Below are 26,945 nucleotides of genomic sequence, written 5' to 3'. Positions count from 1 at the left end.
ATCCTACGAAAATCTGAAATTATATTATTTGGTTTAATAACTAAACTAACTAACAAAAATACACTATACGAACACATAATATGGTAGTTAATAATGAAAACTACCAAAAAAAAAGTTTCAACGTACAAAAAACCGAATATATAACACTAGCAGCCCCTCCGTCTCGGCTTCGCCTGAGACTCACTAAATGGAACACCGTAGTGTGTTGACTTGTAATGTGAAACTTTTTCTGTTAAAAACTTTACATCTGTTCCTGACATTTCTCAGAACAAAAATCTTCTTATTAAAAATATATTTGTTCGGAATCCATACAGTTCATTTGGTTAAAAGTGAAAAAAATATAATTATGCTAAAAAGTACCATGCGTTCCTTACGCCATAAAATAATCAATGGCCTTTAAGGGCCGTTGGTTTGCAGTTTCTTCCGTATAATCTACGAAAAGGGCTTTTTTTTTAAGCTGTAAAGATTTAAAACTCACAAAAAATATATGATTAAAATAATTGTCTCTTATCTCACACCGTTATTACCAGAGCAACAAAGTCCTGAAGCTTACATTTTTCATCGTTACAAAAATACAAATACATATTCTACCTATTTAAAAATCTGAAAAATTTAAGAGATTACTGTAAGGATACAATGAAAAGCTGATCTTTCATGCAATGGATTCTTTATTTATCAATTTTGACGCTGCTGTTTCAATCTCGATAAATGTTCTGCGTCAATTTCTTGACGCCTAAAATTGTATTTATTAGCTGCATTTGAAGTTTTCCTTCCAATTCGCCAATACAAAGTACATAAGATTAAAAATTTGGAAAAGATAATGATGGCTTACGTCGAGAATTGGAACTTGTGAGATCAACAAGCATGGGGCAACAGAGTTTTGGGCGATTTCGTGGACGTCAACGCAGTCGATTCAACATGTTCCGAGGTACTGAGAGAACTGAGCAATTAGAGCAAGTAGAGCAAGCTTTACAGAGCATGAAGCAGGTAAATTAAAAAAATATGTAGTGTCTAAATGTATTTTATATGTAGTTTGGAATCAGAGTGATACAATAATCAATAAATATTTCAGCAAATGAATCAGCTGTCGCAGACCATAAATTAATCAATGAATTAAAATACTGTACCAAGCGCTTGTCCACAACTCGGCCAAATATTATGGTACTACCATCTCCATCGATTGGCCAACCTTATTCACCAATGGCTGGATGTCGACAATCGCTAAATGGGTATATAAATTAAAAATCCTTAAAACAATGTCAACAAGTGTTATTTTTTCCTTTGTAATTACTATGTGAAGTAAATAACAATTTACCTATGTATGTACAGTCATTAGTAATTTGAACTTAGAGTCAAATAAACAGCTTAAAGTTTTCATGTAAAATAATTTGTAATCTTAAATTATTACATCCATTTGAATATTTGCAAATTGTGTATATTACACGGATATTATTAAGACCTTTATTACATACATTTTATTGCAGAACCTTCCATTCAGTTCAGCGGCTAGCTGTAGTTTCATGTTATAACTGGGGGTGCTAATACATTAAGGTAAGTTGTGCTAGTGTACAACTACTATAAAAATATTTATTTTGTATTTTTACATTCTGATAATAAAGGAGTATAGACTACGATAATCAAATTTTTGCACATTTTGGTATTTTTATCATGTGCAACGAGGTGAGGTTAGGTTTGCGGAAGTCGAAACTTATTCTGAAAATGTAACTATACCGTAACTCAAAAACGTATGTCATTTAACATTATAAATACTTGCTAATGCCTTGTTATTCGTAAAAATTTCGGATTCGGAACATTTTTAAGGCCTACAATGCCTATTACCAAATTAAAGTTACGATTGCAGGCATTCATACTCACAGTTTAGTTGCATAAGTGTTCAAAAAGTATTATAAAATTTTTTTTTTTGTAATTTTAGCATCAACAAATGGAAAACTATTGCCGTAAAAGTGCTATTTTTTCTATTTTTTCGGAATGTAAGGGTCCATAACCAATAGAGGTTATGATTGCGGGAATTCATACTACAACTTAGTTGTGTTAGTGTTCGAAAAGTATAATAATTTTTTTTTGTAATTTTAGCACCAGCGAATGGAAAACTATCGCTAAAAAAGTGCTATTTTTTTAATTTTGTGGGAATCTATGTATCCATAACTAATAGAGGTTATAATTTCAGGCATTCATATTAATATTAGATGTAAAATTCCTTGCGAATAATTGAGGTTAAGTTTGTAGGTACTTATAACTTCAGTTGAGTTGTACTGGAGTACCCAGCTAATGATTAAAATATTGTTATTTCAATATCACAAACGAATAGGTAGATGTATTTCAAAATTTTCTCTTGTACCTTCAGTTTAACGTGTTATATGTTATATATACCGTTTTTTGTACTTTCAAACTTTTTTTTGGCAGTTTTTATCATTAATTACCATATTATATTTTTTCACTTTGTATTTTTGCTAGTTATTTTAGTTATTAAACCAAATAAAATAATTTCGTATTTTCGTTAGATTCCAACGTTTGAAACTTAAAATACATCTAGGGTTGTAATCTTGTTGAACATAAAAGTATAAAAAATTTTTGTTCAATTAACTACAGAAATAATATTTTTTAATAAATTTTTTCGTAAGTATTTAAAAAAAATTTTTTTTATTTTACAGCTGTGCTAACGAGAAGTAAAGGCCGAGTCTTTAACTCGTGAACATGTAAAGACCGACCTCGGAAATGGTGAAATAGATACTTCACTTATTGTTTGTGTAGATATTTTCATGTTAGTCCAGTAGAAAATAATTCGCCTAATTATAAAAAATACGGCTCATAATTGACCGTATAGTTTTAGCGTTAGCAATATTTATATTATTTGTTATTATTATTGTTATTATTAGTATTATTATTATTAATATTATTAGAAGCAGCAGCGGCAGCAGGTAGTAATAGTAGTAGTAGTAGTAGTGGTAGTAGTAGTAGTGGTAGTAGTATTAGTAGTAGTAGTAGTAGTAGTAGTAGTAGTAGTAGTAGTAGTAGTAGTAGTAGTAGTAGTAGTAGTAGTAGTAGTAGTAGTAGTAGTAGTAGTAGTAGTAGTAGTAGTAGTAGTAGTAGTTATAGTAGTATTAGTAGTAGTTATAGTAGTAGTAGTAGTAGTTATAGTAGTAGTAGTAGTAGTAGTAGTAGTAGTAGTAGTAGTAGTAGTAGTAGTAGTAGTAGTAGTAGTAGTAGTAGTAGTAGTAGTAGTAGTAGTGGTAGTAGTCGTAGTAGTAGTTGTAGAAGTAGCAGTAGCAGTGGCAGTAGTATTAATGTTATTGTGGACCCCTCTTTGCGGTGTCTGCTGCTGGTACTAGTGCAATGACCGCCAGGATATATTGCACGGCTCGATCATGTACGATGGTAACTTTGACTTGTTCAGATGTGTGTGCACTTCCACGAGCTTGCATGTGGGTAAACTGACAAACCAATTTACTTTGATGGCTTTGAGCTCGGGTATATTATGTTAGGAACCTATAAACGAGGTTGTAGGGAGAACATTGAAAATTTATACTCTTTTGCATTCAGTTTTACGGGATTTAAATAGCGAGGATCGAACATACACTAAGATACTTTCTATAGGAATTACTTTAAAGTTTTTGGATAATTTTTCACAAATCAATCGTAAATGGCAAGGAAATTGTTTCTTTAAAAAATATCTGTGAGACCTACTTAGATCAATATTGTTATTCTGAATGGGTATCAACAATAATAAATCGTGCACGATCATTATGATAAGTTCAGTTTGAATATTTTAACCGTTAACGATGGTAAAGATAATCTGTAATATTTTTTCAATAACATTCTATCTACCAACTTAGTATTCTAATTAACACTTCCTATTCGACTGTGTAACTTTTTGCTTTTTCATAATACAATGAAATGTTTCTTGAATCAGTTTGTCACTATAAATCAATATCACTTGTAAATTCTGACAACCCTATAAACCTATCTTTGGTACTTTTAATTTTTTCTTTAACCTATATTTATTCTAAAGGTAGTTTTTGGAATTTTTTGGAATTGAGAAGTGACACAATTTACGATTACATTTTTACAAATCCATCTAAAATTACGAATTGTCCCGTTTATTAATTACGTTAACTACAGTTATTTGTGAATACTTCATGTTTTTTTCGTTAGGAGTTTTGGATTCAACATTGATAAATCTTACACCTAAGTCCTGAGTGAAAGTCTACTTTCATTGTGTTGAATGCAAAATATGTAATAATATTATACATTACTTTTAATTTCAAAATATTTCGATCGCAAATTAATAATAGAAAATTTAGTGCTGATGAAATGAAAAAAAAAAAAAACTTCTTTACCTTTCACAGGAGGTGTTCGACGTGACATGCTCTTCAAGGCGGATTACTCCATCGTCCTCAAGCAATCTCGGATCCCTCTGCATATTTGTGACCACAATATCTGCTGACTCGTACACACTCTCGTAATCTTTTCCATAGTTTTCATCATAATTTTTATCGTACGCATCTTTGTTATATTCTTCTTCCATTTCTGCAATGCAAAAAATTAACAAGTTAAAAATTAAAAATGCTCAAGAAAAAAATTTCGATAATTTTTAACGGGATTCAAACCCACGATCAGAGGCTAGCACGCTAACCACTAAGCCATCGAAGCTCTTGCTAGACATATGTATATTTATTGATGTGCTCTATTAAAAAAAAAAAATTTCGGCCAAACATCCTTATGTACGTAATTTTAAGTCATTTTCAAGTTATGCAGTAGATTATCTAGTTACATACAATAGAAGGGTTTCTACATTATTTTCAGTGAACATTTTCATTATGCAGCAAGTCATTATTCGTAAAATATTTATAACAACCTTAGAAAGCAGAAAACACTTGGTTGTTTATTGTCAACGAATTGATGAAAATGGATTCGACTAGAAGTATGGATAATGTCATAAGCTGCAGATTCAAAAAGATCCTTAAATAAATTTTCTACATCCTTTGCTGAGATTTTATTAAAGAATTTTTAGTATTACTAAAATTTTAGATTTTTAAATGTAGTGTTACAACATAGATCAACGTTGGTGCCGTCACAGTTTTTCGCAACATCGCAATGATAATTCGTTGAAAAAAGCATTACCGTTGAAAATATAATCAAAAAATAAACTTAACAGAATCAGAATCTTTGTATCCCATTTAAATTTTATTGTATTTCACCATTAGCTATGGCCTTTGAAGGTGAAGCATAACTTTCACAAAGCTGCACGTACGTCCTGGCAAATTCTGGTGATGTGGAACCTCGTAAGTTGCTCTCAGAAGTTACGCTCGAGTGTAAGTGAGCACATGCTCAAAGAAAGCACGTTCTTGTTGCGCTTCTGACGTAACTTGGCTAATATCGTTTACCAGACGGACCACTCTAAAGAATTTTTATTCTTCAAGGATGCTCAAGATCCAGCATAGCAGTCGTGCTCAAACAAATCATTTCCGAAAACAGACCAAGTTTTACGGGGTATATTTTTTCATCGCGATCCACTGATTTAATTACACAATAAACTAATTTTTTAAGAAACTCTGTTAAAATTATCATGTTATGAAATAACGACAATCTAATAACTAAAAGCCAATGCTGATCGTTAATATCTTCTGAATTCAGGTTTTTTTTTTTTAATTCATCAAGGGTATCAAGACATGGCTATTTTTACACCATACAGTGTATTTAGCCATACGTTAGTTAGATATCAATAGGTGAAATGGTGGGATATAAAATTGGTAAGTTTTTTAAAGCTCAAATCCCATCCAAAAAAACCATTATTTTTAAATGAAAATTTCTGTCCAGAGTGGGATTTGAACTACAACCATGAATATCTGTAGGCAGGCACGCTATCGACAGAGTCATCATGAATTAGCATGTATGATTGTTTTTTGACGCTATTTAAATTTAAAACAACGTCAATAAAACAAAGAATTTTTTGTTCGATGGTTAAGTTGGGAAAACGGAAATACTGGACAAGTTTACAACACTCAAGACAAATACTTAGCTGCTCATTAATGATTGCGAATTACAAAGGCTGAAGTATAGATTTAGAAGTCAGTGTGAATACCTAATGGAATCTACATCAAAAAGCATGTTTGTTATTCGCACGCTTTTCAAAAACTTGATATTATTTAATAGATAAAAAAGTAAATAATTCTCAGTGCGCATTTCCAAAATCTTACAGATCACTGATTCACAATCATAAACTGAACAAATCAATTGTGTATGTGTATCCTATCGTTCTTTTACAAATAAAGGAGATAAATCCAAGAGTTGGGATGTACAAAGCATGAACTCGGCTCATTCGACCCCACGGTGGACCCACTATCACTCTCATCCGTCCAAAACAGACTTCTTTTATTCAAGACTACTCTTTAAGCACTTTCGCCCGAAACTCTTTCTTTATTCACTATCGTCCTTAATCGAATATCCTTTTAATCCCTTAACTCAATTTTTTAATCAGCATTATCTGCAGCAGCTGCTACCCCGTCACTATTACAACAAAGCCTTTAAGAGATACTGTTCTGTATAAGTAATAGCATATTGTATTCATATGAATGATTGTCAAAATGTACATGTTAGCATTGGAGTACGCGTGTGTTTGAAGTCATATTTAGTCTCTTCAGGAAACTCATTTGAAGAGACCCACAACGACAACGGCAACAATGACGATGACGACGAGTCAAGTGCAATACACGCGTGCGATTGTGATGTAGGTGAGAGAGCGAGAGACGAGGTGCTCCAGAACTGATTTACGGCTTTAGGTTCCCTATGTGAGTTACGCATACACTCCTTAGGCAGCCAATTTCACGATACGTGTCAAATTGCAGCTACACCACTAATATACTGTCGGAAGGCGATTTCCCTTTGCTGACTTTCATCTTGGTGTATTCAATGCGCAAATGAAGATACAATCGATGATAATGTTTTTGTTTGTTATATTGGGGTTCGTAGTGTTACATGTTCCCATTTTTTTTGACTTTTATACATTTATTGATGGTTGCACTTTACAAGGTACTACTAAGAAAGCAATTATTGAGCGTTGAATCCTACCAAATGCAGTAGTTTATACAAAAACAAGCAAGAACAAAAGAAAAGAAAAGAACGGAATTCAATAACTAAAACGCAAATGGAAGCAGTTTTAGCTCGGTTTCAGAGACTGCAGCAGCGTGAGCAGTGTGACAGATAAGGTAGCGGAAAAACTATAGCTGTGTTCAGGGAGCTCCAAGAAAATGAGAAACAGAAAAAGAGAGACAAGGACGAGCTAAAAAAAAATAAGACGAAAAGAGAGAGAAAGACAGAGAAGAGCAAGGAGGGGCGTGGCAAGATGAATGATCGCAAGACGCGGGAGTATTGATCTCGCTTTATACCATGCTCCGTCTTTCTCTCTCTTCCTCTTTGCACCCTCGTCCTTTACCTCTTGTCTGCAGGCTGTTGCTCCTTTGCGCGTCGGGTAGTAATAGTATTAGCAGTGATAGTGGTAGTGTTAGTCGCAGTAGCAATAATAGTAGTGGGAGTAACGTCAGTCATGGTAGTTTAAAAATAATGTATTTTTCACAATGAGTGTTAATTATACCTTTAAACTAAAAAATATTTTGTTGACAATGTCAAATGACAAATATTTTGTATTATATAAATGTATCATAAATATTATGTATAATAAAAAGTTATGATCTATAAGTGGCTGCGTATTCTTAAAAGTGCGAACGACATCTTTTCTCCTGCAGATAACACTGTTTCAAATATCTGCACTTAATGAATAGGTTGCACGATAATAAGAACATACTACTGAACAGCAGTACCTTTGTGCTGCAACAGAACTATATACTGACCGCTACGCTGACCCCTCTACCTTTACAGGGCTTCGTTCCTAACCTCGTAAACGTACACACAAAACACATGCATGCGCATAAGCTAACGCAAAAGCAGCGTTTGGTGGTTCAAGGTCACACGCGTACTAAGGCATACCTTTACTCTTTCTCCTATAATTGCGTGTCTCTATGCTTATGATCACACTCCTTTATCACCCAGCGTTGTATCACTCTATATAGTATTTAGATTCTACGTATACCCAATGCAGCGTTTTAACGCATCTTATGTCTCTAATCTTTAACCTTTTTTGTTCCCTTCTTTCCTACGATTATCTTTTTTCCCCCTAGTATGCGAGTCTTTCATGCAGGTCCTTGCAAAGTTCTCCTCGGACGACTCGGGCGATTGTCTCAAGCACACCCCAGCTATTATTAAGTTTAATAGAAAGATATTTTCCAACAAACCATTTAATTCACTGTATCGACCTTTTTATAACCAACAGTGACTTTATCTGATAAGCTGTCCGGATGTTGACTTTCTGTCAAAAAGGAAGCCCCTGGAGGTCTAAAAATCACTAGAAAAATCGACTATTTGTTTTAAAAATCAGATAAGTGGTGTTTTGGCATCCTGGGTACTCATTTCAACAAAAAGTCTCGATAATTTTCGATGGGATTCGAACTCACAATCCTTTAAGTTTCTCCAGCTAGGAGGCTAGCACGCTTACTACTGAGCCATCGAAGCTCTTTAAATAATTCCTAATATTATTAACCACTGACGTCACCTTTTTTCTCAATGACAGAAAAAACTTCATGTCGCTGTTTTTTCTGGGTACAATAAATGTTTGTTTAAAACTGTGGCTTTCGATGAATTATTATTTTAGTTCAAATTTTCTAAAGGAATGTAGAATAGAGATTTTATCGTATAATTTTAACCATTTTTTTTAACACTGCAGTATCATACGTCCGAACACACAAAGGTCCACTACTTAGGGCCTTCAGCACTTTAGAAAAAGACAAGGAAAGGGAGGCCAACTATTACAGTCAGATTTTGTCTGCAATATGTAAACTATGTAGCACGAGCACACACACACGCATATATATATATATATATATATATATATATATATATATATATCTTAAAACTATTTCTTAATCTTAAGTCGGTGTCGTGAATTGGATACCGGAAAAGACTATCAGAAAAAATCTGAGTGCTCCAACCGGGAATCGAACCCACGACCTCTTGAGCTGTGTTGTATTAACGGTTAGCATAGCATACCAACTGAGCCAACAACGAGCTTAAATCACTTAAATGACAATGACCTCAGCAGAAAAAATTATTTTGACAGCCAAGTAGATTTCTCTTGAACTAACTGTTGATTTGATCTCTTTAAGGGCAGTCCGAAGAAAATTGAAGTTCCCTACCTTATCAATAGGGTCAATCTAATTTTTTAGCTTCAAAACATTATTTATTAAATACCCAGAAATTTTTTAAGAAAAATAGGAGTTCACACACATTCTTAACATTTCTAAGAATAATTCAAGCCTAGACTCAGCGAGATTCATTGAAAAGATGAGAAAGACGTAAAGATTACATGTCAAGCGAACTATGCATGATCTGATTTTTCACCTTCCTTTCTCAAACTACAGTAGATTGTACTAAAATTAATATTGAATGGTTCTATGATGTTAAAAGAATGTACCTTTTCGTTTTGTTCGCGTAAAAATAAGCAGAAAAAATTAATTACAGCAAGTAAAAGTAGTAAGTCAAAGATCGGTAGGGTAGGAAGCTGATAAATCTAATGAAAACTAATGGGAGAAATTAATAGGAAGTGATATTATTTTATTATAACCTTTATTTGATGCAATTTATGAAAAAAAGAAGTTATCACACATTTTTGATGCTCTAAAGAATGTATAAAGCCTGATTTTAGTAAGATTAATTGTGATTTGGAAACGAAAGACTAAAAATCGGATCATGTGTCGTTCTTTTGACATCTGATTCAACGTCTGTCTTCTTCAATTTTCAATGAATCTTGCTAAGTCTGGGCTTGAATTATTCTTAGAACTGTCAAGAACGTGCGTCAACTCCTCTTTTTTTTCATCAAATAGCTAGATATTTAATAAATAATTTTATTAGGCTAAAAAATTACATCAACCTAATCGATAGGTAGGAAACTTCAATTCTCTCCAGACTGACCTTAAAAAAGCCATAGAACGAAGTTTTTTCAAGAGAATTTTCGTGGCAACTTTAAAGTTGTATGTCATAAAAAAGGTAGCAAGAGGTTGTGTATGAGCATGTTATAAAATTAAACAAAAAATGAGAAAGAGATAGAGGGAGAGAAATAAGAATTATCACATACTAGTCGAACTCTATAAAACACATGTATTAAGGAGGTTCGACACAATTTTTCAGCAGGGTGGCAAAGCGGGGTCAGTAATGTGGAAAGCTCACGACATTACCGACAGAACATAGTACAGTTCATTCCTATGAGGGCCCTACGATCCGACAGATGGCGTACTGTAGCTAAGAGAAAATCTCCAACAAGTATGGCGATATGTACTCTTACAAAGCCAATAAACCTATACTTAATACTAATACTCTCCAACAAGTCTATCTATACATATTAGTCGTATACATATATACTTGTAGGTGATTTTCTCTTAGCTACAGTACGCTATCTGTCGGATTGTAGGGTCCTCATAGTATAAATATATTAATCTTATAAACCTAACCAAAGTTTTTTTTTTTATTTTAAAAATCATGATTTTCTCTTTAATTAGTGTGGATAAAAATAAAAATCAGAGGATTATAATTCCGCAGTATTTGTAGAATCGAATTATACTTTTTTTTATTTTGAAACCATTACGAAGGTATGTTATTTGTAGGTAATAACAATTTTTCCATAACAGCCCGTGTCAAGTTGTTCATTTTTTATTTTGAAATATCTTAATTCGTTATGAGAGGCAACTACTAGCGCCGAAGAGTCCTTACAAAAGTAAATGAAGTGGCTAAAGTTGAAACTAAAACCTCTACCATTCTACGTATCCAAAAGAAAACCGCGAAAATTTAGCGCCATTCTACAATGTAAAAAAGCATCATGCAGCAATAACTGGAACTAAAACCTCTCCCTCGCGTCTCATGACGAATAATTGCATAGCTGATATCGCCTACAGAACTCACGTTTGTATTTTATGACACATACAATAAATCAAAAACTAAATTAGAGCTCTCCACCATTGTCGATGATATGTATCGAACCTCCACAAGGAGATTCAGAAGAAAAGTTTTAAATGTAGAACCGTGCCAAAAAATGTTTGTTATATTTGAGCACATTATTCATGCACACGAATTTTTTCTTTCAATCTTAGTATAAAAGGAAGATGCTCGACGAAAAAAATCAAGTCTTGCCAGGAATTAAAAAAAAATGTAATTACAATCGTACAGTTTCAAGTTTGTAGAGTGCAAGAGGAGATGCGCGATGAAGAGGTTACATCTGCGCAGGCCAGAGGGACTCCCCGTTTTTCGCGCTTCTGAATGATACACCCGAGTCTCCTTGATTATACGTATTAATACAAAATATTACCTAGTTCAAGGCTCGCTTTGGGCCATTGCTACACGTGACACAAACGTTATTGACTTATATAAGTCCTGTTCAAATACAGAGTGAGAGAAAGAAAGAGAGGGTCACTGGGTTCTGATATTTGATGCGTTATAGAAATATACGAGCAAAAAACCGGGAGTAGTAGGGGGAGAGCCTGGCGAGCTTAATCGAGTTACGACTATAATCACGTCGAGGTATGCTCGCAGATGTCCCCGAGCGGGGAAGGCCCTCGATTTATGCAGCTCAACTCAGTTTGGTTTGTCGGGATTAACGTCGATATGGATATGAACGCACGATGAATAAGTGAGCGGGTTAGGGGTATCATAGCATAATGAAAGTTTTAATTGATTGATTTTGGAAATGAGATTTCATGGCTGCCCTTTTTCGTTTTGTGAAAAAATACGTACACCTGAGTAGGGAAATCCACTTTTTCTAAATTAGATATTTACTTTTCGTTATCTTTTATATCTTTGATCGGATTGATTTAAGCAAAATTTGTGTATGTATATATATATTGTAAAACGCAGACATGACCCGTACAAATTTTATGAAAGTGTACGTATGAGAAATCGTACAAGTGTACGTATAATTGAATAATATGAATCGTTTACGTTCATCGTCAGAATTTAAAGGAATGAATGTTAAATGTTCAACGATTAAATTAATATATTAACAACATCATCTACTTCTAGTTAAACGGAAATAGAAAAGACCCAAAAGAAAAAGTAAATCTGCTCCGATATTTGTCGTCATTATCTCGTTCGTTCAATTAGTGCGTGACAGCATGATACAAGCATATATTTAACATGCTGTTGCATCTGATTTCATCATGTACTACATCGAACCTAAATTTTCGCTCAGCGAATTGCCCTTGCACAAGAGAAAACCGATATGTGGACTTTTTCGATAAATTGTTTAATCAACGCCCAATTGTCTGATATCATGAATCTGAAAACTTTTTTTTGTTTTTTGCATCAAAAGAAAGTCATCGCAAAGTTATACATTTTTTAAAGACCATTTTTCAAGTTGTAGATAACTTTGAATTTAACAAACACTAGACCATTTGAGTTTGTGTAAATAATGTGTAAAATGCGTACAAGGGTTCGGAGGGCCGTTAAAGAGAAAAATATAATACATAAATTGTATAAATAATACACAAATAAATTCACGCAGTGAAGGAATCAGATTCTGAAAAAGAAGCATCGTATGTTACGAATACAGCGATATAATTACCAACATAATAATAGAGAGCAATTTCGGGTCAGAGATAGCGTGCTATTTACAGAGACAACACGGTTGTAGAGTTCAAAGGTTCAATTCTCGACAGTTGCACACGAATTTTTTTCAGAGCTGTTTTCAATAAAAAGAGTATCCTTAACACCAAAAATTTCTGGGCAGATTATTTCGTAGAATTTTTGTTCAGTTTCGGTTCATGGTTTTCCGCACATGTATGATCTGAGGCGTAATTATGATGTAGTAGTAGGTATGTTAGATATAATTTGTTATGAAATAAGGTAGGAATTTTTTCAATACGGATCAGCCAAATCAGCAAGGAGCTGGGTTTTAAAGCAATTTTTTTAGAGAGGGCTGTAAAATACACACACACGCGCGCGCACGCACGCAAACGCACACACACACAGATGGAGAGAGAGAGAGCACACTTGGAGCCAATTCCATGAGCTTAAGGGCAAAGAATATGGGTTAAACAAGGTGGGAATATGAAAAACTTCATGGGGGATCAACGATTTGCAATAAGGAGTTGAAAAAAATACAACCACGTTTCAATAAATATGACTGCCATGTATTTTTTACTTTTTTTTACCTGGTTACCGCGACAGCCTACTGACCTAGTCACCGGGAGCACCCACTTACCACTTACGCGTGGAGATGTATTGCCACACCCATTTACCAACCACCTAACTTATGTCGTACCTATCACCAAGCGCATAGTGGGAATATCTCCAGTGAAACAACTTGCCAGTCAAGTTGGCACTATTGCAACAATAGTACATCATGTCCACTCGCCACTGTGTAGCCTTTCCCCGAAGAAGCTCAATGTTTCATGGGGCCTCTCTTCACCTGTATGGTTAGCGATCCCTGCCTAGCGACTGGCATCGGATCCACTACTTTTTTACCTATAGCCCTAAATTTGTTCCGCATTCACCTAGGCCTGAATATCTATGGGACAAGGAAAAATTCTGGAATCACTCGGGAGGAAAGTTCTAGGAAAAACAGCCGGAGTTTCATGATAACTTTTCCCGATGAAAACAGTACTTGAAAAAATCTGCATTCACTGGGAATTGAACCCACAACCCCTAGAACGGTGTTGTATCAGTACCAAGCCTGCTTACCACTGAACCAACACGCTCTCGACTGTCATGTACTTATTTTTAGTTTTAATAGTATATTACGCCACTAGGGCGGAAAGTGCGCTCAAGGGTGGGAAGGCCTCCGCCCGAGTCGCGTATCCTATTTTTCTCCTTAAGGGCGCAAAGTGAGAACGTATTTTGTCTGGTTAATGATCACTTCAATAGAAATTTTACTACAGGATTAAAAATGAAAAATATTTATTCAACGTCTATCTAATGTACACAAAGCTTATTTTTCTAGATAAATGATGAGATAAATAATGTTTAGTATTCTAATACTTATAAGTTTTGTGAAAATAACTGATAATTACATCAAATTAGTGTTGAAAAACAAGAACAGTGCAAGTTAAGATTTTATAAATAAAGGAATGCGCGCGCGGCCTGTATCAAGAGAACGGAGCAATTTGATTAGTACTGCAGTAGTGGCGCTGTAGGAAGAAACGGTTTTTTATAATGGAATGAGTTGATTCACAGCGGTAAATTTAAATGAATTCTAAGATATTGCAACCTCAGTTAAAAAATAACGGAGGTGTTTCGAATAGTGTATTGACTAGAATAGTTGAGTACGAACAAAAACTTAAAGCTGGTATGCTAGAATATCTTGACTGCAGTGTAGATATTAGTGAACTTCCCTATTTATAAGTTGTGTTGTATATATAAAACTATGTTTATTGATTGAGATGTCATGAAGAGGAACGGTAACTCGTATGTTGCATCACTTATTTAAAATTGAGTATGATTTCATTTTTATAAAATAATAAGGCTAAAAAAGTAGTCGGTAAGGTAGGGAATTTTTTAAAATAAGTAAGAGTTAATTGTTAATAAACGAAAGTTCGCATCAAAGGTTGTGCGGGGTCCAGGGGCGGCAGCCCCTGGTGGGGGACCAGGGGGCAAAGCCCCCGGTGGGGGGTTGGGGGGGCGAAGCCCCCCCCCCTCGTCCAAAAAATCAACTGATCGTTCGGTTAAAAAAAATTTACAACTATTTCCCGAGCAAAAAAAAATAAATTAAATTAATCTGATCTCCCGAAAAAAAAAAAAAAAACTTGGTGGAATGAGAGTATGAGTATCAAAAAATGGCAATCAAAGATATAATACTAAAGCCCTAGATATAATACTCCCTTATTGTAATATTATATTTTTTTTAAAGAAATTATATACAAAATATACTTATAATGGAATTTCATAAAATAATGAAGTCTTGTTTTGAAGATGTATAAAGAAAGATATTTGATAGATGTCGCATATAACATATTGATAATGTACAGCACCAACTACAAAATTTACTAATTTTTCTTATTTGCGGGCGGGAATGTACTTTCCGCCCTAGGGCAGGAATGTACTTTCCGCCCTAGGGCGGAAGGTTCCACTTTCCGCCCGTGAAACAGGCACTGAAAGTACTTTCAGCCCTCACTTTCCGCCCGAAAGGAGGAAAAAAAAATTTGTAAATGTCTTGTATTAAATTGCACAAATGCTCATTTCAGAGTTTTTACGTATCCTAATTATAATATCACCACACTTAACATCTTATTTTTATTCATTTTTTTTTTTTTTTTTTTTTTTTTTAACTGATTTCCTTGTTTCCCTAAATATGTCAGTCTATCGAACGGGCCGCTAATGCAAAGTTTTCTTTCCTTAAATTATTCAGTCATCTATCCTACTAAGTACTATTTAGAGAGCTCAGCGATCGTTTTAAGTACACCCCGGCTGTTATCATATTTAATAAAAGGATCTCTTCCATTGACTATCTAACTCGCTGCACCGATCATTTAGAACCAATAGCTAGGCCAAGTATTGGCTTTCCTTGAAAGGAAAGTCCCTCAAGATTCAGACATCATCCGGAAAACTCCTCTATCCACCTTAAACATTAGATAACAGATTTTTTCAGTATCCTGTGTACTTATCTTATCGAATAAGCTCAAGAGGAAATTCTCGATATTTTTCGAGGGGATGTTTGAACCCACACCCTCTCCAGTTTCTTCGTCTAGAAGGCTAGCACGCTAAAGTTAGAACTCTTGATCAATGGATTTTAACGGTTGTAAAAAAAAAAACCATCGATACTTTCCTAAATAATCATATCCACACAAGCATACAAAGAAATTTGTATTCAACCATTGAACAAATATTTTTAATGACGTCAATTTCAAAATACTACCCTAAATAATGACTCAGGAGCCCTCAAAAGAGAGTCTTAAGATATTCAAAAAGTTTTGAAAAAATTTTTTTTAAGCTGATGAAATCAAAATAACATGTATATGCAATCGAGATAATCGCAGCTGCCTAGCCTTGACATTTGTACTAAATATCGCCCAGTTCAAGATCAGGTGACAGCGTTGTACAAAACGTCAACAATGCCCGTTGGATTGCATAACATAAAATAACGCAAATTGATGAAAAGTACTTGATTGCACATCTCTGACTCTCATAATCACAATACACCTGTGTAGACATTTAAGGATGTTAGCGATGATAAGTATTGTAAAAAACACAAATAATGTACACTCAAACACGCGCATACACGCATATATACGTACAAGTACACGTAGCGAGCGAGGTAGAGAGTTTGGTTAGCTATGTGATCATTGTGTTAATAGACAATATTCATCAAACTCGTTAGCTGTTCAAACACCAGGGTCAAGGTGCACAACAGCATGTACTTGGAGATAAGAGTTCACGTGCCAAAAATTACAAAAGTTTAACAAGATTGTGAGCGTAAAATGGTACGGTGTGGCACGAGGCGAAAAGGCGAGTTTCTATCAGTACGTCGCGTCGACTAAAGAATCTCATGAATCATCACAGCAAGCTTACACTTGCCAAGACGCTTTCTATAATTTAATTTTCCGGTTTCAGTGGTTTCATGGTCTTGACGACGACTGTCATACCTTTTTGTGCAAGCAGGACATTGCAACGCCACTGTAGTGTTATCGTGTATATATTATACACGATAAGTGCACGAAGTTGATAATTTATTATGATATAGATCTACGAGTTGTAGATGCTTTTGATTTTGTTATATAAGCTCTAAGAGTAAATTTAATACAATAGTGCGAATTGACGCATTTTCTCCAGTGGGTGAGTATATTTGGCACACTTGCTTCGTACTAAGAATTGTGTAACGTCTGCTAGACAAAACGGATGTCAATCTATCAAAACGTTACACAGTTACACTGTAAACAAACGTGGAGAAGTAGCTGATTTCTACGTATGTAGAAGAGTCATCTTGTGCACAGAGGCTATGACATATTTTTTGACAATCAGTGTGCGTGGATGTGAAGTTTTGGATCTTTTTTGTGCATTAACGATCAGTAACCGTCAAGTGATTATTTTAATTACTTTACGTATTAATTATGCGAAAAGACTACTATTCGCACGGTGTTAGCTAGAATGGAGCCCTATACACATTGCGTATAGGCATCGAAAGAAAAAATAAATATACAAGTAGGCGAGCAGCTAAATATTTGTCCAATTAGGTGAAAGAAAGTTGAAAATACAAATACAGCCGAAAAGAAATCCAAAAGTTTCGAGGAGAAAAATTGTCCTTGAAAAGGAGAAAAAAAAAAAAAAAAGCAAAAGTCAGCAGCAGATTATCTTTATCTCATATATGTAGGGGTAAAAATATCGAGCTTTGGGGACACGGTATTTTCTTGCAGGCAAAGACAACGGATCAGAGTACGGATTTCAGATATTCCCTCTGGTACCCCAGCAGCTGTGGTACCTCGACCTTTTTCTCCTTTCGCGCGGGAAAATCCGGAAGGGCGTGGATGGAACGCACGTCCCGGATCGTAGTGGAGGAAAAGGAAGGAAGACGAGGAAAGTGATGACGAAGGAAAAGAGAAAACTCGTACGCGCGCATGAGTATACGCAGTGTCTTACCTCGTTTTCGCAGAGTGACAAGCAATGACGGTGACGACGACTTTGATGATGACGACGCCGACAAGAATCCTTTTTGTCCGAGAAAAGGAATGCGCTCGAATATGCTGGCCATCTTTTTTTATTCCACTTCTCCACTAGGTCATTTTCTCATGGGGAGAGATCGCACACTTTACTTCTTGGTGCTCTACTGTTCACACGCTACGATTACGCACGAATTTGCATGCATCGAGGCGATTTTAATTTTTCTCTCTTGAATTTTTTTTTGCTTACGCTGTAGAGGGTGGCGTGGTCAGATCTTTTTGACAGACCGGATTGGTCGAGCGTAGTATGCTGCGAAGAAAGCAAGGCTTACGGAGCTTTTAACGATCGATGTCTCTCAAATAATGTTCGATCTGATTTTCTCATACGTAAAAAATATCGGTAATATAGTAAATCGTGACTTTAGCATCGTACAAGCTGACACCACCAACACTTATCTAACCGCACAAGCACTACCAGTACCACCAACACCACGACTAATGCTTCGTACAAACTTTTTTGCCAATACTTTATTTTAACTAAAATAGAGACTCGTATTATATACCAATAATTATATGAATGGACACTAAAAACAAAAAAACAAAAAAATAACAGCAAATACAATAAAATTAACAAGATAAGAAACAACAACGACAATTCGATTCGTGCACTGTCGTGTAGTAGTTATTGCGTTTCAGCGAAATAACACGAGATAAGCTTAAGCATTCAAAATTCCATGGCGGTGGTCGGCGTGCTTTCGTTTCCTGCATGGCCCGGTGTGCTGTCTACACTTCCGAGCGCGGCCGCCATGCTCGCTCTTGCAGTACCTCATGGCCCTCAGCGCTGTTTCCTCTTGCGATTCGAGCACCCAAATATACGTCCATCTAACGGCAACTTGCGACGATTCCACCGAGCTTTCGCAAGCTCCACCTCATTTTGGCATCGTTTCTCGAAATCAAGCTCAACTAGGCTCAACGAGACGCAAAGTCACGTGCCCCATTGCAATAGAGTGCAGTCGTCGCGGCGCTGGCCTTCGTGCGGGCCCACCGAAGCTTCTCGCGGACTCGAGGAGCTTGCGGAGCGAGCGTGCACCCTCAAGCGCGGCCATGCTTCCCGCGACGATAGCGGCCGGCCTCTTCTCTTCCCTTCCTTCTCTAACGCCGCATGACTTCCACGTCCCGGCGAGCGTGCACTCGTCGTCGCTACACCCATGACTCGGAGGCTTACGCACGCGTTTCACTCCTCGTGGCCTCGGCACGCACTGGCACGCACTTCACAGCGATGCAGATGGTATCTTCTCGAGGGGAAAATTAAGAGAGCACCACTCGATAAAGATGTACGCGTCCGTTGATGCTGGTTGTTACTGTACACTCGCAGGGGGTTATGTCGGGGGTATACGCCTATTCGCCGCGTTCGGCGCGTGTCCAATGAGATTTGCCGAATCGTGAGGCGAACGCCGGCACAGTCACTTTACCGGACCGGTCGATCGTTACATACAAGAATGCCGAAAAACGACGACGGCTGTGTATGTGTGTGAATTTGCTTGAGGCCGGCGCGACGCAACGAAAGAGATGAAAAACAGTCGGCTCGATCGGGAGAAGCAAGCAGGCGAGTGTGCCGAAATTCGTTTGACACAAGAGAGGCAGAGAGAGAGAGAGAGAGAGAGAACGCCAGACAATATTTTCGCGAAGCTAAGAGCTCGGTCTTGCGCACCGTCACCGCTGGGGATGCTATACCATACGTATACGAAGGAAAGGGAGCATAGATGGGCAGACAGACAGTTGGAGAGAGAGAGAGAGAGAGAGAGAGAGAGAGACTGCTCCGACGGCGCGTATAATCGTAGTGCCGAGAGGGGCAAAAGAACAGGACAGACAGACAGACACCATCCTTTTCTCGCTTGTGGCGAGCGTAGCTAAAAGATAGCAATTGTAGCGCTTCCTCCCCTTTCCGCGAGCGTGCACCACCCACCGCGCGCTAGAACTGCTAACTCCGGAGCACTTTACACACTCGCCGAGCAGGGGTACACACACACACGCACGCACACACACACACACATATATATATATATATATATATATATATATATATACACACATATTCTGGGAGGCATCAGTCTCTAGCTATCAGGCTTGCATTTTCTGCAACGGGCAAGAGATGGAAAGTGTGCTGTGGAGAAGAGGGGGAGGGAGACGTATGCGGATAGATGTACGGATGATGGGGGCGCCACCGGGCGGACGTTGACGCCCGCGATCGATAGCCGGCAGCTCGTGTGCGTCGTCGTCGTCTTGTAGTCGTATCGAAGACTCCTACGACCTAGTCAATATATCTATGTAAGTTCTATGTAGTATATGGTCCATACACAGACTACTGCTCTATCGATGATAACACGCACATACCTTGTGATATACGTGGTGCAAATCTAGCGTGTGTAAAAATAGGTCGTATAGGCATGTGCGATACCAAGAAATTTAACGAGACTTCTTGTCTCGTCTCGAAGTCTCGAAAAAATAGACATGTTGTCTTTTCAACCCTTATCTGCGTTGGAAGAGCTTTTACGCATTCAGCATTTACATACGCGTTACTGAAGTGTCGTCTTTTTAACACAAAGAATTTTCTAGAAATTTTTGAGACTAAAAAAGTCTCGAGGATCTCGAACATTTTCTTCAAGACTCTGCGGAGAGTCTCGCAGGTCTCGGAATTTTTTCGAGATTTCGAGACGAGATATTGGCAGATCTCATCTCGTTTCATAGGTATCGTACAAGCCTAATAGGTAAGTATGCAATGAGCCTTTTAAATACATATTATATATATAGAGTATCTGTACTCGTATCAGGGGCGTGGGTGCAGGGGACACGAGGGTTTGCTAGTGGAAGTGAAGGAAGATAGATGAAGGGTCTACTGCTACTGCAGGTACTGTAGTACCTATGTACAACTACAGTTTCTACCCATCCCTACACTACAAGTACTGGATACAAGAACCGTGAGGTAACTGTAGACCAAAGCCCACTAAATACGTACGGGCGTAGTGATGGTGCGTATAGTAATAGTGGCAATGGTAGTAAAGCAGTAGTATCCAAGTAGTAAAAAGAAGGGATGGTGGGAGCATAGCGTGACAGAAAAAAGGGGGGGTGGAGGCTGGATAGTGGAAGGGAGTTAATGGGCGAAAAACTAGCACTCTCGAGAGAAAGAGATAGGAGGATAAGGAAAAAGTGCGAAAAGAGCCGCGGGCGATACCAGAGTTCCAAAAGCACGAGATGAAAAATGAGAAGGAAGGTAGTGTGGAGAGAGAGAAAAGGCTAGGAGCCAAGGTGTCATTATCGCAAAGCCGATGAATGCGCGTTACCTGCCTCGTCTCTCACCCACCCTACGATGTACTGACTCTCTTTCTCTCTTTCTTATTTTTTTTTTCACCCGCTACACAGCGGATTTAACAACGCCATTCATCGATTCCTTAAACTGCTGTAGATTACAAAGGCACCGCACATACGTGTGTCATGGATACTTGTGGTATGTGGAAATTGTATTCTCCTAGAAAAAAAAACTTTCTGCCACGAGGAATAATGCTTTTTGGGAAAGGAGAAGGACTCGTAATTACAGTAGTATCAGATTCACAAACAAGCATCTGAACGTTAGCCAATGATGAAAAAACATAAAATGCAATAACCTATATTAAAATCCCACGAATATATTTGCGTTGAGTGGACAACTCCAACAGATCGTATTTAGTTATGCGGAATATGAGCAGAGTTTTCAAAGGTGATGGCTTTATTATTTTAGCTTTTGACAATGAGATAAACGTCAAATTTGAATGAAATGAGCTGTGTCGTTCTCGAAGTTGAAGTAACAAATAAAATTAGCTGTATTGGTAGGTTAGATCAGTAGTTAGCGGGCTAGACGTAGAGATAATACTGTTCTAGTTATCGAAGGTTCGAAATTGTTGGACTTTTTCTGAACTATCTCCAACGAAAAAAGTAAGGACACCGATTGTTTTGGAGCCAGATTTTTGGTACGAAATGTTATGTTTTAACCAAACAAAGGTGAAAAAAATTATTTAGTTTTTGTATAAAGCCATGTGTATGATTAGTTATTTATAACAAACATTAACTACATGACCATAATTTTTCTTAGCACAACACGTTTCGCGAAACAACCATCACACGTTATTTAAATTTTCGCCCTCATAATTATACACACATAAGTCATCGATCTCAAGTTTAAAAACTTCACGACCAAAAGATAATGACCATTCGGTCACAAAATATAGCAATGCTAGCGAGGCTACGATATACGTATACAACCGACAAAAAAAAACGAAAGTATACCGAATTGTGTGAATTAAGGCACGGAGAGAAATAGTAGTGGTAGTATGACGGGGGTGGGTTTCATTGAGCTTTTTTTCCCGACGAGCTTTTTTACTCTACTGTGTCTGCGAGTACAACCATGTGCATGGAAACAGAGATACCTACTAATCGGTAGTAGTAGTAGTAGTAGTAGTAGTAGTAGTAGTAGTAGTAGTAGTAGTAGTAGTAGTAGTAGTAGTAGTAGTAGTAGTAGTAGTAGTAGTAGTAGTAGTAGTAGTAGTAGTAGTAGTAGTAGTAGTAGTAGTCGTAGTAGTAGTAGTATCGGTGGCTCTATACACCTGTAGTACTGTGCTTGTATGCAGGGCGTTGCTCTCGTTGCATCTCGAGCCCGAGGATGCCCGATTATTGATTTTACGGCTCTGTTAGACTTTTTATCTCCGGCTGGCGACCCATTTATCCACTACTAAGCTGGCAGACGATGCAATATGCTGCATATCATCCGAGTTAACGATTGCTACAAAATTGTATAACAATTGACAATCGCCAATCATGAAAATCGATAGGTCCTTATATTTTTCTTTTGAATATTATAGGGGGTATTCCATGTAAATATTTCTCAAAGTATTGTTGGGATGTTATTTCATTGAAATATAAGGCTCTCGTCAATTTTTACTGGAACTCTCAAAAAAACTGATTAACTAATGATTCTCAGAATCGATGCAGCCCACTTTTCTGTTCTTTAACTGGAACAGCATGAACAAGAGAATCAAATTGTCAGTCACGTAAAGTAGGGCTATTAAAAGTGCACGAGTACTAAATAGAGCTTGGCCGTAAGTAGAAAGGGTGGAAAGGGGGCCAATAAGACCGAAAAATAGGTGCATACGAAGAACTGTAGGACTTCCAAAATGAAAAATTGAGCAGTCACGCCGTCACATACATATGTAAATATTTCTCGAGTCTTCCTTTCCTTTCTATACACTGCATTACTGAAAAATTATCCTTATCCTTTCTTGCCACAGATACCGATACTGTTTAATTTTTAAGGACTACAAAATGACAGGATGAAAATTAAAAAAAAAACCAAAGTTTTGCAAAACTCTGAAATTAGACATTAATTTCTCTGCATTTTCGTTGATACTCACCCTGTAAGAGTTGTAATATTTATTATTGTTAATGTTTCAAACTGATTAAAAAACAAGCTTAGTAGGGTATCCAATTATTGAATTATTTACCTTACTCAAAAATGTTAATAAAGTCGAAAGAGAGTTACTTTTTGAGAGAAGAATAAAGGAAGGTGAGCAAAAAAGTAGTAAAAGTCAAGATTACACCAGCCAATCTCACTTTACACTGTCACGCGAACTTAAATATATTCGAGTAATCATAACGACTCTAAACTTTTGTGTATTTTAAAAATTTTTTGATCTCTCTCTCTCTTTTCCAAAGTCATATTCGTTACATTATACAGTTATCGCCTGACTATTATACCTATTCTATCGAGAAAAGAGAGAAGAAACGGCCGTACTACATTTTACTTATTCAATTTTTATGTTGACAACAATCATGTAATTTTTTTTTAGATAAATTTTCATCTAAAATAACAACAAGTGATTTAAAAAAAATTTTTTTTAAATGTATACGTCGTAAGCAAAGTGTATCGAAAATGATCGTAGAAAACTACAACGTAATGAAGTTTATCAAGACGAACGAAAAAACTCTTTACCAAATTTCGATCCGATGTAGATTCCGAGGTATTGTCAATAAAAATCAAGGAATGTTACAGTTAATAACAGGGCAGGAGAGTTTTTTAAGTATTTTTTAAGTTTTTTGAAGTATTTTTCTGAAGCTCTGCAGTGACCTTCAATTGACATTATTTTTTAGAAATTAAGCATCCGATCGAAACTTCGTAAAGAGCTTTTTTATTTGTCTTGAGGAGCTTAATTGCGTGGTGTAAATTCCAGGATTATTTTTCGTATCAGGGATATTGTAAAATTTCAACTTTATGTGACGTATAATTTTATTACTTTAAAGCAAATAGGGGTTTTTAACAAGCTGTTTCCATTAAGAAGATGCACAAATAAAATGAAGTACTATGACTCTAAATCATTTCAATATTGTATTGCAACAATTAAGGAGGTTTGGGAGAAAAGTTCAACATGTAGAATCTTACCAAAAAAATGTATGTTATATTTTAGTATATCAGCAGTGCACATGAATTTTTTCAGATTAAAAAAAAAAAAACGTTTTTATAGATACCTTAGTACAAAATGAAGATGCTTAACAAAAAAAATCACGACTCGCCAGGCATTTTTCAAAAATATAACCAATTGCAGTCGTACAGTTAAAAGTTTGTCGAGTGCAAGAGGAGGTGCGCGGTAAAGGGGAACATCTGCACGGGCCGGGGGGACTCCCCGTTCCTCGCCTCTCTGAATGATACTCCCAAACAATAAATTATGCAATGAATAGAAAGTATTTAGTCACATGACAACGAATATTTCAAGATTGAGTATATCTTACGGACGTTAATTACAAATAGAGGGGAAATGTAGAGAGTGCAGTGAGGGGAGAGCAAGCGTGCGACAGCGCCGGCAACTGTTTTTCAGGCATTAGTATACCTATATGTATGCGTATGACACTGTTTTTTTTTTTTTTTTTTTTTTTTTTTTTTTATTGCCAAAATAACTTTTCGATCCCTCTGAACATTGAATATAATACCAGTATTATATTGTTGCGTCATGCAAAAACATTGGACGATTTCTACCAACCATTTTCTCATGCATTTTATTCTTATGTGAATCTTCTATAAAGTTACGTGTTGAATTGAAGTTTTTTTTAAATATAACATCTAAAAAACGGTGTTGTAAAACAGTTTCCAATTTTACATGTGAATTTGGAATATCATTACAAATATCCTGTTGAAATTTCAGGAAGATACTATAGAAAACGATATGTGTGATAAACGTCCTTAAGAGGTAGAGACATCCAGTCCATATGTAAACTTAAATACTTAACAAAATCGACTTATGCATTGGAGGTAACTATGATGTTTTAGAGCTAAATAACGATAAATTTATGTGCATAGTAGTTATTGAGAAATAATCAGAACGTTATTAGTCAATAGCTGTGATCTAATTGAATCATGTAAATGGGGAAATAGCTTCGATAGAGGTCATGAACATACCATTACGAAAGCACAGGAAATAAAGAAAAAATATATCGAGAAAAATAAAGTCCAATCAATACACAAGAAAGAAAATAAAGGCGGAAACAAAAGTCTCAGAAGAAAAAAGGAAAACTTAAGCGAGTAGTAGAAATAACACATGAGTTAGGTATAGGTTAAGATTTTGCTTGATCTAAGACTTAAAACAATAATGATGAACACGAGAGTTATGCAAAAAAGTAAAACTGTTTTAGAAAATCGAATCGAAAAAATAGGGGAAGAAAACAGAAACAACAAAGATTATATACATATTGATAAGAAATAGACACTAAAAACACATCCAATAATCCAAAAGGCTTGTAAAGAGAGACAAAAAAAAAGAAAAAAAAAAAAAAAAAAAAAAAAAAAAAAAGAAAGAAAGAAAGAAAAGAAAACTAGTAAAAAAAGTATAAAAATTTCTACGTAAAAGGAATGTGGTAAATACGGAGTGAAAAACAGGAGCATTTTTTATAACTGACACAAAAAAAGGGCACAGATTCACTCTAGAAAGCACTTAGGAAAGGATGTTAGCAAAATTTGAAAAATGATTAAACAGTTAAGAAACAAGAATGTCCTTGTTGACAAAACCATGAAAAAGCTGAAACTAGTGGCATGTATTTATAGTATTTAACGTTGTATAAAGTATGTTACAAATTAAAATATACAAAAAAAATCCTATAATGTTTATTTTACGTATACAAAAAATCCGTACCCAATCCTTACATAAGTATGTTGATATCATTAGTTAAAACGACGAAAGTTCGAAGTTTCTATGGGTTGCCATGATAAGTGCGATAAAATGTTTTTAGTGATATATTGCTCCAGAAGCTCTGAATTAATTCGCAATTGGATCTGAAATTCAATTATTAAATATTAAATTTGAACATCAAATTTTATCAATATCCTGACGTTAACGAACTTAGAGGGGATACTCTCTGAAATCACATAGTATGGATTTAAAGACTGTACTGTGCAAATTCATGTGAACTTGTATAAAATATTAGGTTACACCACCAGAAGCACCGGTGAACTGAAAAGGATTCAGTAAATAAAAATATAACTAAATCATTTTTGTAAAGAAATTAACTTTAAGAGTATTAGCCTCTTTTTTCTGGGGACTTTATCTTGACAAACTTAAAAGTTCCAGTTTTGACTAATTTTTATTATTTGCACATGCACACAGGACAAAAACAAATATGTGGGAATGTCAATTGATTTCTGATGTTCTTCAGATAGAATACCAAAACTGGATGATGCCAATAAATTTAGTAAATACATATATCAGAAATAAATCTTAAGTAGTTGCTTGGATTATTCTATTTGCAATGGATAAAAAAAGGGCGGAGAAAAAAGTTTGTGTGAACCTACGAAAGAGAACAAGTACAAATATTTATTTTCAAAAATAACCTAGTGATCAACGCAAATACAATCGTCAGTTTACGCGACACTAATGTAACATAAATGCAGCAGTAGTGTTACTCCCGCATTCCAGACATTACTCGGCAATGTTCACAATAAAGTTGAGTTCCAAGAGAGATGACGACGGTGAGAGAGGAAAAGATAAAACCAGACATGCACACAGCAGTTCGAGTAGAAAGAAATAACAAAAAGGAGGATCTAGAACAAGCAAGTACGTAAAAGAGACAGAAAGAAAGAGCGCTTCGAGTCAATTGAGCTGGTAAATTTATTAAGCGGGTGGCTTGAAATAGCTCGCAACCAGCTGACACACTGACCAGGAATGCAGA

The 26,945-nt window shown here is 36.0% G+C and overlaps 1 protein-coding gene across 6 annotated transcripts in view; it reads right to left on the bottom strand.

Annotated features, from left to right (window-relative positions):
• LOC106640535 (serine/threonine-protein phosphatase 4 regulatory subunit 1) overlaps positions 1-26,945 on the bottom strand; it is a 303,355-nt gene that overhangs the window by 262,355 nt on the left and 14,055 nt on the right. For all 6 annotated transcript variants that reach the window (XM_089598290.1, XM_089598292.1, XM_014354607.2 and 3 more), the window contains one exon: positions 4,359-4,548. In XM_089598290.1, coding sequence (XP_089454416.1) covers positions 4,359-4,548 — 190 coding nt within the window. The remainder of the gene's footprint in view (positions 1-4,358; positions 4,549-26,945) is intronic.

The sequence above is a fragment of the Copidosoma floridanum genome, unplaced genomic scaffold, assembly GCF_036245765.1.
Source record: "Copidosoma floridanum isolate Cflo_tuat_1 unplaced genomic scaffold, Cflo_Japanese_pri ptg000006l, whole genome shotgun sequence".
Lineage (NCBI taxonomy): Eukaryota > Metazoa > Arthropoda > Insecta > Hymenoptera > Encyrtidae > Copidosoma > Copidosoma floridanum.
This window is presented reverse-complemented; position numbering and strand designations above follow the sequence as displayed.